Source organism: Malurus melanocephalus, unplaced genomic scaffold, assembly GCF_030028575.1.
Source record: "Malurus melanocephalus ecotype Western Australia unplaced genomic scaffold, MMel_1.1 scaffold_381, whole genome shotgun sequence".
NCBI lineage: Eukaryota > Metazoa > Chordata > Aves > Passeriformes > Maluridae > Malurus > Malurus melanocephalus.
In genome coordinates, this window is record NW_026623613.1 from 149,234 (window position 1) to 167,506 (window position 18,273).

At 56.1% G+C, this 18,273-nt stretch overlaps 1 protein-coding gene and 1 long non-coding RNA gene across 3 annotated transcripts in view; both read left to right on the top strand.

The window, feature by feature from the left end:
- MXRA7 (matrix remodeling associated 7) overlaps positions 1-18,273 on the top strand; it is a 29,105-nt gene that overhangs the window by 620 nt on the left and 10,212 nt on the right. The window contains exons 2-5 of the mRNA XM_057378943.1: positions 9-89; positions 6,721-6,816; positions 8,799-8,859; positions 12,704-12,803. Coding sequence (XP_057234926.1) covers positions 9-89; positions 6,721-6,816; positions 8,799-8,859; positions 12,704-12,803 — 338 coding nt within the window. The remainder of the gene's footprint in view (positions 1-8; positions 90-6,720; positions 6,817-8,798; positions 8,860-12,703; positions 12,804-18,273) is intronic.
- LOC130581063 (uncharacterized) overlaps positions 12,823-18,273 on the top strand; it is a 10,709-nt gene continuing 5,258 nt past the window's right edge. Inside the window, exons 1-2 of one of the 2 annotated variants that reach the window (XR_008966188.1) lie at positions 12,823-14,788; positions 14,930-15,010. This is a non-coding gene — a long non-coding RNA (uncharacterized LOC130581063). Of the gene's footprint in view, positions 15,011-18,273 lie in introns of both variants that reach the window. The other variant, XR_008966187.1, reaches the window with a different exon arrangement.

Sequence of the window (18,273 nt, forward strand, 5' to 3'; positions counted from 1 at the left end):
CCCCCGAGCCCCGGCAGCCGCCCCCGGAACCCCAGCAGCCGCCTGCAGAGCCCCGGCAGCCCGGGCACCGGGAGGATGCGGAGAGCAAGGTAAGGCCGGCTCCCCGCGGAGCCTCACCCGGGACCGCCGAGGTCCCCGCAGCCGGGGTCCCTCCAACCCCCCCGCAATGTCCCTTCCCCATCCCTCCGTCCCCGCGGGTGGCGGGGAGGGAGCAGCGCTCGGGTTTTCYCCCTGAAATAAGAGAGGTCCCGGCAAACCCCGTGTTTTTGTCTTCGGGTGGGGACAAGCCCGTTGTTCCCGGGAGCGGCTGTCTGGCTCCTTCCCACCCCTCAAGGAATGCTCCTAAAAGCGACCAAGAAGGTGAAGATTTAAGGGAAGAGACGCGTATGTCAGTGTGAGCCTCTCCTGTGTGCACAGCCAACCCCTGGGAGCCTTTCCCTTCTGCCAGAAGCTCATCCAGGTTCTGGGAATGTGCGTGTTTTTATTCTTCCCGTCTGCATCCCTGTTCTGTGGGTTACAGCAAACTGTCCCCGTGCCAGCGYGGGCTCCTTGCGCTGTCCCCAGGGAAGCTGGCTGTCCTTGCCTGCCCCAGGGAAGGGACCGCCCCACTCCTTGCCAGCCCCAGCAGGATGCTGGCCCCAAGCTTTGACCCCTGGCTGAACTGAGGGGGCTGCTGAGGGCACTGATGCCTATAAACGCCGGTAAATCCTCCTCCGGATCTTGTTTAAAAATAAAAGGGTGACCCAGTGTCCGTGGGAAGATCTTGTTCTGCTCTTGCCCGGCCTGGATGGGATTCGGTAACAGCCTGAGGTGCCCGAATTCCCCGTCTTGGTGGCTTTCTCCGGTGTCCAGTGGCTCAGGAATCCGGAGCGTCGCCGTTTGCCGGCAGCGTGTTCGGGCCGGGGCTCACAGGCCTGGGGCCCCGGCGCCTTCTGGCTATTATTAGCAGCATTTGTAATCCTCGGCAACTGTATCCAGGCTGCCGGGCAGTGCGTAGACAGCCCTCGCCTTGGAAAGCATCTCCACTGACTCACTGATGGCCCTGGACATGTCCCGGGGGCTGGCACACCCTGCTCTGTGCCGTGATGCTCTGTGACAYCCAGGGGTGAGCCCTGACTCACTCTCGGTGCTGGGATGAGGCTCTGTCCTCCTCAGCACCTCCCGTGGGGCTTTCTGAGCCTCGGAGCTCTCCCTCTCCCCTTCCCGATGCCCCTTGGCTCTCAAGCAGCCCCATCCCTTGTCCCAGCGTCCTGGAAGCCACATCTGTTTCTCTGYCGTGTGATTTATTGGTGCCTGTGAGTACCAGGATCTCTGGAGAGCTCCTGGGCCACTGTTAGCCAGCTGGGCTAGCTCAGCACCAGAGCTGGCCACTGGGCTGGAGAACTCTCTGTCCATTGGGACAGACGGCCTGACCCAGTGCTGCCAGAGCCCACAGGTTCTTCTGCTGCCACCTCAAGTCCTGGGAATGTTTTCCTCCCCTCTGCCTGCTCTTCAGCCCTGATTTCTTTGAACAGGCACTGCTACAATGCTTGTTGCCTTCAGGGAAGRGCTCAGCCCCTTGATCCCAGCTTGGCACAGGTGTGGTAACGGGGTTTTTGTGCCTGGAATGAGTCCTTGCTCAAGAAAAGGGGAGTTGTGTGTCCTCCAGAAGCCGGGCTGGACTCTATGGGGCTGGGTCTCCTCACTGCCTCAGTTCCTCTTACAGCAAAGGGGACACTGGAGCTGAGCAGGGCCCTGGCCAAGCTTTTCCTGCTGGGAAATGGTCACCTCACAGTGGGAACAAGGCAGGACAAGTCACAGCATCCCTTTGGGAAGGCCAGGAACCAGGCACGTGTGCTGGGGTGGTGGTGGGAGCAGTGGGAGGGGAGCAATGCCTCTCGCTGCTCAGGGAGGGTTTGGGAGCTTGGCCCAGGCTCGATCCCACAGCTGCCGGCGCTGCCGGCCCCAGGGCGGGGTGGCACGGCCTGGGGACTACGTGCCCTTCCAGCAGGCAGCGTGCACGTGTGGCAGTGCCCAGCTGCTGATCCTGTGAGGCACAGCAGGGATCATCCCTGTGAGGGACAGGGAGACCATCCACATCCCTATCTCCCTGAATTGCCTGGTTTTGCTCCTTAGGAACATCCTCAAAGTTGTTTCATCCTTCTCCTCCTCCAGCAGCACTCAGACCCCAGCCCAGCAGACATTACAGGGACGGGACTGGCCCTTGGCAGAGCAGCGAGTGCTGATGGAATCATTCCCTTTCCAGCCCGTCTTGGCTCGGCCGAGGGCTGCGGTCCCGATGTGACTCAGCAGACGAGGCTCCCATTCCCTGTCCGGCTGCAGGCTCCTGGCTCCTGCCGGCTCGGGGCTTCTCCGCACATCAGCGAGCAGAGGGCTGTGCTCAGCACAGGAGAGCCCTCATTCCTCATGTATTTTCTTATTTCTTTTCTTTCCTTCTTTTCTCTCCCTGCCGTTTGCTTAGCACACCCTGTGCCAGGCTGGCTCGGGTTCCCGCAGCCATTAACCACTAAACCAAAATGCTGCTGGATGAACCGGCCCGGGAAGAGCAGCCTCGCTGTGTTAATGACTGACCGGAGCCGTACATCCATCCCGCTGCTCCTCCTTCCCTGCTCCCTGCCTGTGCTCACTCCRAACTGGTGTCTGCTGGGGYRGCTGTGTGTYCCAGCCTCGCTCCTGCTCTCATCTMCTGCWAGGCTGGTAAAATCGGTGAAACTGAAGCTTCCCTGCCCCTCTCTGCAGTGACCAGTTCATTGCAGCATCGTGCCCAAAGCTAGAAAATGAACCAGTGGCAAAAGAGGGAAASGAGCCCAGGAGTCCTTGTTTCCCTTAACTGCTGGTAGTGGTTCCCCTTGTCTCTGCCGGCTCCCATCACTGAAAAAAAACTTAATTAGTCTGTCATTGTCTGTTCTCATCCCCATCCCCAGCTCGTTAACGGATGAGGCAGTGCTGTCAAAGCAATCCCCTAATGAAAAGCTGCTGGGTGGGAACGGCAGCGGCGCTGGAGCTGTGGAGAGTGGTTCTTGTGAGAAACGGTCAGAAACTTCAGCTCTCTAATGAGTCATTGTGTCCTGGAAGTGGCAGGTGGCCGGGAGCGGGCAGGGCTCTCCGTGTTGGACCAAAGCCCCMTCTGCGTGTCCATCCTGGCCGAAATGCTCAGGAGATGGGGAGTGGGCAGTGCCAGGGCACGGCAGCCGGTTTGCCAAGGGTTAAGTGCAGCTGGGAGCTCCAGGCAGAGCAGGGGTGAGTGGGTGACACTGGGGACAGGGGAGCGGGGCACTCGTGGGGCTGTCACCTGCACAGCAGAGGCACAAAGGCTGCATCTGTCTCTTCTGCCAAGCTCCCGGTGCCTTTCCCCTGTGCCCCCCACCCCAATCTTGCCCTCCTGGGGGCTCTCGGTGCCTCCGGACACACCCGGCAGCACAAAGCACCCAGCTCCCAGCAGGAACTCTCYTTCCATTTGAAAAGTCACCATCTCCCYCTCTAACACCTCCTGCCTGCCCTCYCTCCCTGTGCCGGAGGGGRGAGGGTGTCTAATTAAGTCTGGCTGTAATTGGCAGCTGCTCAGGCTGTGTCCGCACTGCCAGGGGCTGGGACAGGAGCTCCACTGTCCCACAGCGCACTGGGGAGGGAGGGAGGTGCTGATGTGCCACCCCTGTCACAGCCTGGGCAGCAGCACTGCCAGGGAATGCAGGGCTGCCCCACCCGCAGCCCTGAGTGCTCAGATGTGCCCAGCTCTCACCCAGAGCAGGCCATGCCAAGGACAAATGCATCATCTCMTGCAGTGGCTGGAAACTGGGAACTGAAACAGGACATGTGTCACCTCCTGGGAGCCTGTGCATGTGTCACAGCCCCCCTGCATCCGTGGTGTGGTGGYGTTGGGGGCTGTTGTGTCCCCTGCCCTGTCCAGGAGGTTGGGCTCCTTCTGGGCTGGGTAAAGCCCTGGGAGCTGTGCCAGAGCTGGGGCACTGCTGGAGCAGAGGACTCTCTGTCCCCTGTGTGCATGGCTGCCAGGTGAGGGCCAGCTTTGCCTGCCACTGCTCCCAAGGATCCCAGCTGGCTCCCCTGGGCAGCGAGGGCTGTCCTGGTGCAGGGTGTTTGCCTTCCAGAGGCCGGAGCAAAAAGGGGAGAGCAGCAGATGGGATCTGGGGGAGCCACTCTGAGCTGTGAGGGTGCCTGCAGGGATGGGTGGGACTCCTCACCCTCCTGTGGGACACACCAGTGTTTTCCTTTGTCAGCCCTGGCACTGCCCGATCCTCGCTGAGGGCTGGACGGTCCCAGAGCTTCAGSAATGCCCTGGTCACTCTGTGGCTTGTCCTTGCCTATAGCAGTGACAGGAGCAGATGCTCCCACACTTTGTGGGGGTCAGAAAATGGCAAAATGCCATCAYCACATGAGGCACATCCTCTCCAGGCACCCCAGAGCTGGCAGGACCATCTCCAGGGCTGGAAAACTGCTCTTGCTCCACGGCAGCTGCTTCTCTGGCCGGAGGGAGGATGGAGAGCCCCAGTTGTGGGTGAAGGAGCAGCTGCTTTGCTCTGCTAAATTCTGCCCAACATTATTATTATTTAGTCTTTTTTTAAAGGTTTCTTCCTTCCCCTTTTCTCCTGGCTTTTCTCTCTCTGGCTGGTTCTCTCTGTCTGCTTTCTTTCCCTCTTGCAATGTCTTGCATCAGGCTTGGAGCAAAAAGTGCAGCCATAAATGGCAACAYACAGGGCCCAGGAGTTTAATCCAAGATAATTTCCTCCTCCTTCTTTGCAGCTTGGGATCTTCCCTTTTCCTGAAGCTGGAGCAGGGCACTTATTTGTCCCCAACACGCCTGTAAGTGCCAGGGTTGTCCCTTCAACTAAGGAAAGGGAGAGGGACACACCAGCCCCAAAGTCCCCTCATGTCCTTTCTGAGAAAGAAGCCCATTGCTCGGAGGGGTTTGCACCGGGGATGGAGGAAGTGGGGAGGAAATGGCCAGAAATGAGCTGAAAACCAGATGATGCTGTGGTGGGAACCCCTAGGCTGGGAGAGGGTTTGGTGGTGCCAGAGCCRTGATGGAGTTTGGGGTCACTATGCCAAGCTCCTCTATTTGAGGAGGAGACACAGGGCTGTCCATGGTCAGTGCTGCTGTGTCCAAAATGTCCCTGAAGCCTTGTTCATGCTCTGCTTCGGTCCAAACCCCGCTGCCAGAGTCAGMTTCTCGCGTGGGCGCCTCACTCGTGGCCATGGAGCTAAAGGGCGAAGGCACGATTGTGATGATCCAACAAACGCTCCGGCTCCGCAGCCACGAGCTGCCAAACGCCGAGGCAGATGGATCGCTGCCTTGTTGTTTAAGGTGGATGCCTTGCTAGATTTTAACCCCAGGCTTTCCGGAGCCCCGGGCGAGCCGTGCCCAGGTGTGATTCAGCTGCCCCGGGGTACGGGCTGTGCTGCGGGCTGKGTCCGTGCCTCTCCCGGTCCTGCTCGGCCCCGGGGCCAGGCAGCTGCCGCCCATCGCGTCCCTGGCTCGGCAATGAGAGCTTTGTTTGCCGCAGCAGCTGGTCGGGGCGGCCCGTGTCAAGTCTCCTCCAGATGCTCCCGGATAATGACGCGCACGGGCTCCCTGCGCTGCTGCTTCTCGCCTTTTTTATTCCTGCGGGGAGGTTTTCGTGCCCGGTGTGCAGCGGGGAGATGCTGGTTTGTGGGTTGTTGGACGGATCGCTCAGGTTCCTTTTTCTCCAGTTGTTCCTTCCCTCATTCCCAGCTGCTACAACAGCCTCCCTGCATTCCCCTGGGCTGTGCTTCCTACAGAAGAGCAGTGCTGGCATGCCGTGGTGTCCTGTTTGGTGTCCAAGTCTCCCAGTGTTGTCCCAATACGYCTCCCCCTCCCTGTTTTGGCTGCAGGACGCTGCCCTGCTCTCGGAGCATTCCCTGGCYGGGACACACAGCCCCAGCTCGGCTGTTCCTCCCCGGGGCTGGAGAGAGCCAGGCCAGCAGCACCCCCTGGCCATGGCAGCGCTGAGAGCTCTGAAATTCGGGGCTGCTGCAGGCAGGGAGGGCTCTCCCCTCCTCTCTGGCTGGCAGAGGCTGTGGRCACAGCCAGGCTCGAGGTGGGGCTTGGTCCCTGCGGGCCGTTTCTCCGGCGCTGGTATTTCGYTGCAAGGCCAAGGGACACGGTGTCCCTGCTCCCTGCCCACGCATCTCCTCCTCCACAGCCCTCCAGGCACCGCAGGAAAAACCTTCCTCTGAGCAGGGTTGGACAGGGAAAGCTGGTGTGCCTGGGGTTGAGGCAATCCACAGCTGATGTGGGGCTGAGGCTTTCCAGAATTTCGGGAGGGGACAGAAGGACTTCCAGGGGACATTTCTGTGTGATGGAGAAGGCAGCCGGGAGAGCATTAACAAACTGAGCATGTCTTCTGCCTTCCTGCTAGTCCTGATGTGCTGCATCAGCATCCTGGGAGCTGCCTCCAGCCCTGCCAGGACCCAGGGCAGCCCAGCCCCCAGAGATTGCTCCTTGCACCGGTCCCATCCCATGGGCTGGGGCTGCTCCATGAGTTCCAAACCCCGGCTCCAGGGCTGGGCAATGGAGCTCTCTGGGGTTCCTCACTCCAGCAGTCACACCATGGCTTGGCACACGCTCGGGGGTGGCAGCAGGGCGGGCTACTGGCCACATCCAGAGATTTGCCCGTGCTTGGTTGGTTGAGCACTGGGAGAGCTCAGGGGTGTTTGTGGCTCAAAGCGTTTGCCTTTTTCCAGATACCACCGTTGGGTGCCTCACCTGGATCCAGCCTCGGGCACGCAGGACATGCAGAGGACACGTKTGGCCACGCAGCACTTCCCAGCCATGCAGAGGTGCGTGGGAGGGAGAGGCAGCCTGGGGAGGGGGCACAGCACACAGTGGGTGGGACATTGCCATGGGCAGGGGGTCAGAGCCTGCCTGCTGTGCTCCCCTGGTGGGGTTGGGTGACCTTTTAATGACTCAGCCCATTTAAAGCAGAAAGAAATGGTGTTCCAGGAGTGGAGAGAGCGATGCTCCAGGGAGGGGGTCGGTGAGTGGGGTCCCTCTGGGACAGCTGAACCACGATGGCTGCGGGAGGAGCAGCCCCAGGGAGGCAGAGGGAYGAGGATGTCCAGGCTGAGGGGAAGGAAGGTTTTGGCCTCTGCCTCCAAGCCATCCAAGCAGGCAAATGTGCTGCAGGGATTTCCTGGCTGCCACGAGCAGGGGTTCTCAGACAGCCCTGGAATKCTGCTGTTGCCTGCCAGCCTGGCATCCCTAGCTGTGCCCTCTCTGCTCTCATCAAATGTTTCTTCCTCTGTGCTGGAGCAGATCTATTTTCCTTCCTTGGAGGTTTGCCACCCAAATTTCCTGCTTGCTCCCATTGTWAAATGCTCAGTTCCTATACCCAGGCAAGGAACAGGCTAAAATCTCCCTCCCTGTGTCTGCTCCTGGAGGGTTGGGTCTCCCTGGGGATGTCCCAGMTCACAGGAGGAGATGGATGTGATGGGGAACTGCTGCCCTGGGCTTGTGGCTGAGTCACCAGAGCTGAGTGTCCCCTCCCTGCACCCTCCCTGAGGCCACTGCTTTGGGTGCCTCCCTAGCCATGCTCAGGGGCTGTTCAGGTGTCCAGTGGGAAGCGTCCATGTTTGGAAGCATGGCCCAAAATAGCGGTGGCTGCAGCGGGAAGGGATCCTGGTGGCATCTCCTTGTGGGGAACAGAGTGGCCAGAGGAAGCCAAGTGGCTGTGAGTGATGYACATTCCTCCCTGATGACAAACTCACCCAGTTCTGGGCCGGGGCTGTGCTCCAGCAGCTCCAAAGCCCTGCACTGCAGAGCCAGCACTCGACTCTGCATGGTCCTTTTAGGATTGGCTTCATTTCCCTCTGGTCTCCTTCAGCCCAGCTTTTCACTYGATAATGTGGGGCTTGACAGCCTCTCTCCATTCTCCTCCCCTCTCTCCCATGTGCTCTGCCCTTCTGCTGGCCCATGGGCTGCTTGAGGCCAGGAGGATGCAGGGGCCATGTGCCCCAGGCTGCTGGTGGCCCCTGGGTTTGGCTCACTGGGCTTTGCAGGAGGAAATCACTCATGCAGGGGCTCTGCCACATGTCCTTTTCTCGTCTCCTGGAGTGCTCCTCTTTCTCCTTTGCAGTTTCTGCATGGGACAAGGAATCTGGCCTTGATAAAGCTTGTTGTACCTTGTAGAAGGGAATCCCAAAACTTCCAAAATTGCTTTGGATTTGAAAGCTTCCCAAAATGTGCAGTTGCTGCTGCTGCCTGTGCTCCAGAGCAGCTATGGGTGGTTCCTGGAGGGCTCCCAGCACAAACCCCCACTGGGTCTGACTGGTGAGYGCTCCTGTGCTTTGGAGCAGCTGCTTGGCCCATGGCTGCAAGGTGGTTTTGGCTGGGGATCCATCTCTTCCTCACACCAGGACAGTCTGTCCAAGGCTGGCCTGGGGACATGCAGAAGTCCCTGTGGCTCGTGGCTCAGTCCCCTGCCCATCCCYGAGCAGGAGGGGTGGGGGGAGCACAGCAGGTGCCGCCTGAGAGGGTGCTCAGGCACAAAGCTCTTCTTAAAGACCTTGAGATCTCTCTGAGTATGGGGAGACATTGTATTTCTCAGCCTTCGGGTGGGCYAGATCCCTCTGGCTGGCTAGTGAGAGGAAAGCAGACTAACAGCCCTCACTCCTGAGTGAGCATCCTTTTGTCCTGTTCCATGGAGGAAGCACAGAGGGGTGCCCAGCCCTCACAGGAGCTCCACGCTCTGCATCCCAACCAAAATCAGGTTATTCAGCACAGCTCCTTCTGCTCATGGCTGYTCTGTTTTTAACTCCTCCAGGAAGACGAGGTGGACTCAGAAAACGAGAAACTGGTGGTGAGAGAGCCAGAGGATGAAGATGGTGAGTGCCAAGCAAGCCTGCGGGGAAATTGTGGACAGGTCTGAAGCCCTGAGTGACTGGGGATGGTCTCAAAATGTAGAGGAAATTCCTACCCCTTCCCCAAATGCCCTTGGGCTCTTTGCCATGGGGTAGCTTTGTGATGCASCTGCTCCAAAAGCTCCTTGCTTCCATCCAGGACAATCTCCGGGGGCTTTAGTGAGAGCCACGTTTAACTGATTAGCCAATTAGTTGATTGGAAAATGATTAATTGACTAATTGGGGTGACAACTGCTGCACTCCTAAGAAAATGAAACAGATGGTGTKGAGCAGGAATGTGTGTCTGAAGGGGACTCTGCTCTCCTGAGCAGCCCTGGAGGTGCTGGATGTCCCCAGCAGTCCTGGCTGGGGTGCCTGGGGCAGCAGGAAYCCTTGGGGTGTTCTCCCTTGCCTGCCCCACTTTCTGCCAGGCTGTTTGAAGGTGCTGTGTGGCAATCCCCCAGCTCGGGAGGATTATGCCTAATGCCGCAGAGAATCGAATTTTAATCCTGGCGCCATTCCTGCAAGGTGGGGGAAGCGCCTTTGGAGATGGGGTTCCCAAAATACGCTCACTCCACCCTGCTGGGCTTCCCCACAGCAATGGTGGTGTTGGGGATGTCTCTGTGTGGGGCTGTGGGAGGTCTGCTTTAGGATTGATGGGTGTATCCTGTCAAATGGATGCTCAGTACCCCTGCTCTGCCAGTGTCTGCCTCTGTGGGTTCAGCTTTTCAGGGCATCATTCCAAAGTGGCCGTGGCTTGGGATCAGGAGAAGGTGATGGTCCCTGGCTGTGAGTCCTGGCTAGCCCAGTGTCCTCATGCAGACAGCTCCTGACTCCTCCCCTGAGTTACTCAGCCATTTATGAAGTGTTTTATAATGGGGCTGGACAAAGCAAGGGCCCAGCCCGATGTGGAGACAGCGGGATGCAGCTGGAAATACCAGCCAGGAACACTCAGCTTTGCTGGGATCAGCCCTGCTCCTTCCTCCACTGCCTCCTGCATGTCCCAGCCCCACTCAAAGCACTGAGCTGCTGCCCASGGAGCCCAGAGCAGAGATTCCCTGGGCCATGTGTGGATCCTGCAGGTGTCTGTCACCAGGCTGTGACCAAAGCCACCGGAGCAGCTTCCCCCCACTTGGGGCAGGGAGCTGGCAGGGATAACACGTGGATCATGCCAGAGCAAGCATGTTCAGGGGAGAGGTGCACTCTTGGGGCTGCTGTCACCCTGCCAGCCCAGGGTCACAGCACTGGCAACGCCAGGACAGAGAGATGAAAGACAAATGTTTTCTTTAATATGAACTCACGGAGGCTCTCAATAAGTAGGTCACCTCCTATTCCTGTAGTGTTTTCCCTGTCTACATGAAAACCCAGCCTCCCCTTTTCTGTGTGTTTCCTGAAGTTTGTTTTCSATCTGCAAAGAAAGTTCCTGAGCTCAAAAAACAGCCAGAGGTTTCCACAGCCACAAACTGGCTCCTTTTTTTAATCGCACTGAGTGGGCAGGGAGATGGGGATCTTCTTTGTCTCCCTCCTCCCTTACTGTTTTCTGGTGAAGGTGGCAACTAAACTGCCTTTTTTGGGCCAGGCTARATCCCAAATCTCACTTGATTTGGCAGAAAACCACGTGAGGGAAACAATCTTAATTGTCCTTGAAATCAGTCGAGCTTTACAAAGGTAATGAACAGCTCTTGCTCTGCACCAGCATAAGGAACAGGATGTTACACCCTCTTTTTTTTTAATTTTTTTTTTCTCCTAACATCTCCCAAAGCAGCAGCCAGCTGAATTTTCTTTCCATGCACTTTTATGGTTACCCAAAGGGCTGATAAGCTGCACCATTACTGCTTGTTTCCAGCTGGCCAGGTTGGTTCCTTTGACCGTGGGGAGGGTTTTTCCACYGGGGGAACTGGAATATGGCCAAGCTGAATGTTTGGGGCTGCAGGATCAGAGCTTTGTGTTCAGACATTTGTGACAAAGCTGGATAAAGGCTTTGCATATCCTGGGAGCCCTGATGGCATTTAGGGATTAGAGAAACGCTCCAGATCAGTAATTGAGCAGTAACTCACCAGGACCTCCCTGGGGAGCKCCCCAAAATCAGGAACCTGGAGATGTAAAGAAGTGAGGAAATGTGGGGGTTAGCAGGAACGAGGCCTCTGTGAAATTCCCATCCCACTCCCATCACTCCAGGTCACTCCAGTGCCTCCCTGATGCCCTACACTGCTCRTTTCTGAGACCTCTTGTTTCCCCTACAAACTGAGGCTCTAAATTGCCTTTTACAAGGGGATCCCCAAGGTCTGGCAGCAGCTGAATGTGTACACAAGCTTGGGATTGGAGAAACCCCTAAATCAAGCAGCTAACCTTGAACACGGGGAGAAAAATCCTTGAGGGCAGTAAAGATGGGAAAATAAAGGGAAGTTGCTGATGCTAAATCCTGGGTGTGAGGAAGGGAGGAGAGGAGCTGTGAGGAGTTTTTCATTTGGGCAATTGGAGGAGGAGAGAGAATCATCAATGTGGTGCCCACAATGGCAGTGGAGAGGATTGGGAGAGGTTTCCTGTGTGACTGGCGACAGAGGATGCATCCATGTGTTGTGTAAAGCTTTCTCTCCTACCAGGGGAGCTCCACCAGTTTTGGGGTCGTTCTGGTGCTTGGAGGGATCATCCTGGATACTGTTTTGTGGATAATGTGCCACTTTGCAGGGCCGTGCAGACAACACAATCACATCTCATTTYTGTCCACCCCTCAGAAGCACTCCCAGAGCTCTGCGGGTCGGGGGAAGCAGCAGATAATTTTGGGAATGTGGGAACAGTGGTGCTGGATGTGAAGCAGCTGAGCCTCCTGCAGTCCTTGAGAGATAAAGGCTCCCAGATAAGCAGCCCACGGATAATGCACAAAGGCGACTTCCCAAAGCAGCAGCTCCTCCTGGGCCGTCTTTTGGATTGACCTCCCCTCCTGTTGTTTTCTCCCATCTGTAGGAAGATAAAGCAYGGGAGAGGTTTTTAAAAGCAAATAGTGCTCGAGCAAAATCCGATTGGAAAAGGATCGGCTTTGGCTCAGAGTCTGTGAGCTTTGGTGCTCTAATTAGCACAGGGCTGGGGCTGGCGAGCTGGGCGGGAGAGCACCCGGGAGGGAGATCTCGGTTTCCTCCTCAGGTCTGGGGACTGAGGGACTTGGAGCTTGCTGTGTTGGTGCCTCTAGGGCTGCCTTGGCTCAGTGCTGTTTGCAGCCCTGGGATTTGCCATGTGGCATCTTCTTCTCACAAGCTTTGTGCAGGAGAGCTGCAGGGCTCCATGGCCTGGGACAGCTCTGCTCGTGGCACCATCCGAGAGCCCCAAGCATGGGAAAGGGCCCCTGGATGAGGAGAGGGAGGGAGGGAGAAGGAATGCAAGTCTGGAGAGAGAAGAGGAAAATGCTGCGAGTTAATCAGGGCTGGATTAGCATGTCTTGATAAGCCAAGATGGGCCTGCAAGGCTTTGAATCCAGGGAGAACAATAGCATATGGTTCCTGTGCTGGAGGATTTACTCAGATCTGCTTCCAGCAGGCTGCTTGCTCCCTTCAGTCCTCGCTGCTTCCAGAGCTGCCTGTGGCCAGGCTCCTGCCATCCTCTGGCCAGCAGCTCCTCGGCTCTCCTCTGGGATCCACAACACTTCCCTGACACTGCCCAGCCTTTCTGGAGACTGGAGCTGACTCAGGAAATGTGCTGGGRTGGCCAGAGCCTTTGGGGTACAGAGCAGAGGTCAAAGGGCACCCCAAGGGAACAACCCCACCGCTCTTGGTTGGGCTCTCAGGAGATCTCTGGCTCACAGAACTCTTGCTCTTTTCTTGTSTCCCCTCTCCAGCTGCAGAGGAAACATTCTCTTTTAAATACAGTCCTGGAAAGCTGAGGGGAAACCAGTACAAGTCAATGATGTCCAAAGAAGAACTMGAGGAAGAGCAAAGGTAAGTTGAGCTTCCTTTTTCTTCTTGCCCAAGCCCACCTGGCTGACATGCCCTTGGGACAGGTTGGGTGTGCTCAGACCTCTCTCCCCACACTGCCCTGGTAGCCTYAAGCATCTCATTGCTCTGGAGTTCCAGACCTCTCCCACCCAGGAAGACATGAGAACAAATAAAGCCATGCTGATTTAGGAGATGGAGGCACTGTGGCCCTATAAATGGATGCTTAGACCAAATTTTCCAGCTGATGCAGCTGATGTATTTCCCTGATCCCATTAGTTCTGTGTTGATTCATACCTGCTGAGGACCTGATCTCTGGGTATTTCCCCTCCCTTGCCCCTGTGGGTGGCCTCCCAACCAAGGATATGGACATAGCTCAGAAATAATGGGGCAAAGTGAGRGAGTGTGAGGCTTTAGAGCTTGCTGAGATGGGGCTGACACTGCAAGGGTCCATCCCAGGGCTGGCTCCTCAGCTGTACATGGTGGGGATTTACCCACTAGTGATGGAGATGGAGAATTGCCTCTCTTGCAATTTTTGCTGAAATGTCCTCTTGGGCACTGCATGAAGAAAGGAAGAACCTGTCCTGTCACTGAAAACAACCCTTCTGGCTTGAGATTCCCCAGCCTATGCAAGGAATAACCCCACAGCTGAGGGCTCTGTGGCAGGCTGTTCCCTTACAGGTGTCTGCAGCTCACACCCATGCCCTGAGGGTGAGCTCCAAGGAACTGATTTCCCAGTGGTGGCTCAACAAGCATGGGCGATGGTGTTCTCTTCACTGCTGTCCCATGGCCTGTGGGACCCAATTCTCCACCCAGAGGTTGGCAGAGARTGATTTAGGGGGCATTTGTTACCCCTTGCATGTCAAATCATGGTCTAAGCACCACAGTGGCCTGGTGTAAAGAACCAAGCAGAAACTTGAGCACAGCAGGGAAGGCAAGGATGAGGAAATCACACCTCGCCCCTGGCTCAGGCATCTCCTGCTGGCAAACCTTGCCTTGAGACCCTTGGGCAGCACCTTTGTGATGCCACCAGCTGGACTGGCCAAAGTTTATCTCTGTGGCATGTGCAGGACATTGTTGTAGGCAGAGTAAATCCAGTAAATGCCCTGCTCTGGAGTCAGCAACAGAAATGAATGAACTCTGGCTTCCTCTGGCATGGGGTTGATTCTGAATTGGTGGCATCAGGAAAAAAAATGTTTGCTTTCTTCTTTTCCATGTATCTTTGTTGTGGCTGAAGCCCCCACCCTGTCAATTGCTGAGCAGGGCCGTGAGTGTCGCTGTATTTTTCACTTGGGGAGGGTGGTGGTGGGATGAACTGAGAGAATGCCAGGACGCCCAYGGGGCTCGATGGGATTTGCTTTTCAGCTCCCTGCTAAACACCAATGCAAAAATGAACTTGCAGCTGGCAAATTCAAGCCYTTTGCACCAGCAGCTCCACCCAGACCATCTGAGCAATCACTGCTCAGGTTTTCAGRGCCAGGAGTCCTGCAGGGCCTTGGGCTGGTTCCTGCGTGGCAACAAATGCCCTGTTGTCACCTGGGGACACTGAGGGGACATTTCCTAAGGACAGCAGTGGGGTGGGTGGGGGTTTTGCACTCAGGATTGTAGAGCAGGCTCCAGGGGGTGATGGCCCTGCCCTGGGCACATGGCACTGCTCAGGCACTGCTGCTCTTGTCTGTCTGGAGCTGTCCCAGGGCAGGACAGCTCACCTGGAACTGAGGGACAGTGCCTGGGCTCTGTGTCCCTTGGAGGCTCTCAGCAGCCTTCCCCACCGAGGGCTATTGGCAAACGTCTTTTTTCCTACTGCTCCTTTTTTTTTCTTCTCTTTCGTATTTGTGTTGTTCTTTTCTTTAAGGCAGCTTTGTGAATTTTTTTTTTTGTCTTGCTTTGTTGCTGGCTTACTTTTTCCCCCCCTCAAATCTTCACTGCGGCATCAGCAGCTTTTCATTGCAGGCCTCGCAGGTGGTGCAAGGGGGCAGGGCTGCTGCCAGGTAAGCTGGGCGAGCTGAGCACAGCGGCTCAGCCTTGTCCTGCATCCTTCTCCTTGTCCTTCCACCCCTCTCCCTCACTCCATGCGCCCCGACCGTGCTGCTGACCTGCTGTGACCCGGGTTTGCCACCTTTATGTTGCAGGATTGAGCTGACCTCTGATCTCACATCTCTGTAGCGAGTACCTTAGGTCCTCGGCCACAAACATTCTTGCAAATCTTTTTGGTAAGGACACGCTGCTGCTTAGAGGTAGTGGTATCACTGATAACATCTGCTCGTGTCTTGGGTTATTTTGCTTTGGGGTTATTTTCCAGGGGAGTGGTTGTTCGGAGCTGCAGTTGGTTGCCTGTCCCACCTCCCTCTCCACATTCCTCCCTTCCCTGCTCATCACAGATTAATGAGCCCATTCCCCTCTGCTCCATCTCACTTCCCATGAGCACTCCAYGGGGAATGGGGGCTCTCACGTTTGACGCTCACCTCTTCCATCTCGGATGCCTGAAGCTGGACATCCCACAACCACTTCTTTGTGCTGATTTGGGAAATTGGGGCTGCTGCTGAGTGGGTGGTTAGTCCTGAGGTGTGCTACCAAAACTGAGGCAGGTTTAGTGTTCGCTTTTAGCCCTGTCCCTCCTCCAGCTTTCCTATGGATCAACAGGTTCCCATGTGAAGCAGCTGCTAAGCAACATCCCAAAAATGCAAGTGGGTCCTTGGAGGCTACTTGTTGTGTAGTGCACAATTCTGAATTTTGGGACTCCTCGATTTTGGAGATGCCGTTGAAAGCATTGCTTGCCTGTTCCAGGAGGAGCTGTAGGACTGCAGACAGGAGAGTACTGGCATGCAATAGATTTGGTTATTTAACCAAAAAAACCCACTTCTGTTCTAACCTGCATCCCTGCAGAAGTTGTGGTTGTGCTGCCTACAATTCACTTGAGTCTTGTGGCTCCCAACTGGTGCTAAATCTGGACTAAAAGGGGAAGGAATGTGACCTTTACTGAGTGATGCAACTTCCTGCTTCTGGTGACCTCAGCCTTAAAAAATAGAGTGCTCACTGATGGAGGAGGATAGTAAATCCAGTTGGCAAATACATCTGCTGGGGTGCTTGATCACACCTGGTGGGTCACAAGCCCTTCTAGAACAGAAGCACATAGCCTTTGCCCCCCTGGGGGAGAAAACAGTCTGGGCAGGAAGGGGAAGAGTGCAGGGGAAGGATGCAGCCCCTGGTCCAGCCAGCACAGCTTATTCCCAAATCCTTCTCTCCTGCACCTGAGGCTTTTGGCCATCTGTTGCCAGCTGTAGCTGCCACGGTGCAAAGCTGTAGTTCAGGAAATGTGGGTGGTGGTGGTGCAGCTGCTCCTGCTCAGACAGGGCTGAGCTGTGTGGCTGTGAGACACAGCCAGGCTGCCTGAGAGGTGTTGCTGTTGCTGTCCTGGCTGGGCAGCTCCTGTGGAGGAGGGAGGAAGAGGAAGGGCTCCTCTGTGCCTTCAGGGCCTGCCTCTCGTGGATGGCTTGGAGTGGTCTCTGCCAGATGCCCTTCAAACTCCCTTAAGGCTGAAAGAGGTTAGTGGGGTTTTTCAGTTAGAAATGAGTATGGTCAGGACYCTGCTGAGCATTGACAGCCCCAGCAAGGCTCCCCTCATAATAAAGAGAAAACAATAGGAGAAATGGCCCCCTTGGTTCTCTGCTTTCCGTTCACTCTTTCCACGAGGCAAAACAGGTTCCTGCCAAGCCTTGGCTGGCCTTGGTGGTGCCAAGGGYTTAAACTGTCTGTGCTCTCTCCTTGTTACTCTTGGCTCGGTGTGTTGGCTGGAGAAAGGAGAGCAGATCCCACCTGACAGGCTCTGGAAAGGTCTCTCCTCTCTGTTTTCTGTCTTGTTTCTGGGATTGAGGAAGAGGTGGGGGTGAAGAACCAGAAGCTGTCCCATGAGGCCTCAGCTGGGGCACCCTGGCAGACCCTTTGAGCAGGGTTGGATYAATGGCACCAGACTGCTCAGACACGCTCTGCAGTAGGCAGGGGCACTCCTGGATGGAGCAGGGCATCTCCCAGACCACAGTGGGCCTCTGTAACAGCAAGGAGAAGGCCAGTTTTTCTGGCTAATAGGCTCAATTCCCACAGCCAGGTGACCAATTCCCTTCCTCCATCTTAACCTTCTCCTCTCTCCTCCTGGCCAGCCATGGATGGGTCGAGGTGACACTGTTTGTATGGAGACTGGGTTTGTGCCAGGGCTCAACCACAAACTGGAATTCATGCAAGGGGAACTGGATGGCTGTAAATATCAAGCTCAGCCCCTTTTTGGTGCTAATTTGACAATGGAAACCTGTCTCTCCTCCCCAGCKGAGTTCAGAGTGCCTCTTGGTTATGAGGCACAGAAAAAAAACAGGGCTTGGACCCTGATGTTTCAGCAAGGAAAGGTGTCCTGGGCAGACCCTTGTTCTGGGGAATGGCAGAGAGGAGAGACCTTTCCCTGCTCTGCCAGGCATCYTGAATCAAAGTGGGATGCAGCTGTGGCTTGAGGGACAACCGTGCCAAAGTTTGAATTTCGAGTGAGACAATGCTGGTGATGACAACTCTCAAGCACACAAGGGCAGGAAGCAGCTGCAGGGGTTTGATGACTGTGTTGACAGACCTTGACCTATTTCAAACATCTCCACTAGTGCCCCTCCAAAAACAGGTGGGTGGACAGGACTGGGGGAGGCTGCATTTCGGGAGAGCTGTCCATTGGCATCTGTCCCTGTCCACCCCTGCATTGCCATCACATCACCCTGGCTTGCCTGCTTGCTCCCCTCTCCGTACAGCATGAGATCTGGGCTTCTTTCTCCTCCCTTCTCTTTTGCTAACCTTCCCCCCACCCAGTGGCTTTGCTGTCCTGTCCTGTCCTGTCCAGCATGGTGCTTCTTTTGGATGAGGGAAGCTGGTAAGTTTGGGCTTTTGTGGGGTTTTTATAATTTCTTTGCTTCTCATCTTCTGCAGCACGATAGTCGTCCTRGGCTGAGGGAGGAGGAGTAGCAGCAAGGGAGGAGGAGCCCAGGGCTCTACAGGGCAGGGTGGCCACTGCTTCACTGCAGCCACTGGCCACGGGGATGGCACCAGCCATGGGCAAGGCTGTTTTCAGCTGCAAACATCCAGGGCATGGGGCGTGTTTGCCTCCCATCTGCCTCCTGTAGGAATGGGCATTCTGTGTTTGGGGGACCCTGCTGAGCTCTCCCTCATGTTCACTCTGCAGTGAACTCCACTTGGATGAGGAGRGAGTCTGCCTGTGGCCTGGTGCTGTTCCCTGCCTCCATGTCCCTGGGGAAAGTGTCCTCTGACCTATGAGATGTCAGTGGACTGGAGGCCTGACCCTATTTATAGTCATGAGTGAGTCATGAATCCCCAAAAGCTTTAAAAACAGAGTAACTCAGGATGCCTCCCAGAGAAAGCCAGGGAAGAGGAGGCCAGGAGGCTCCTTCCCCATCTCCTCCTCTCCTGTCCTAGAGAGGAAACCTTTGCA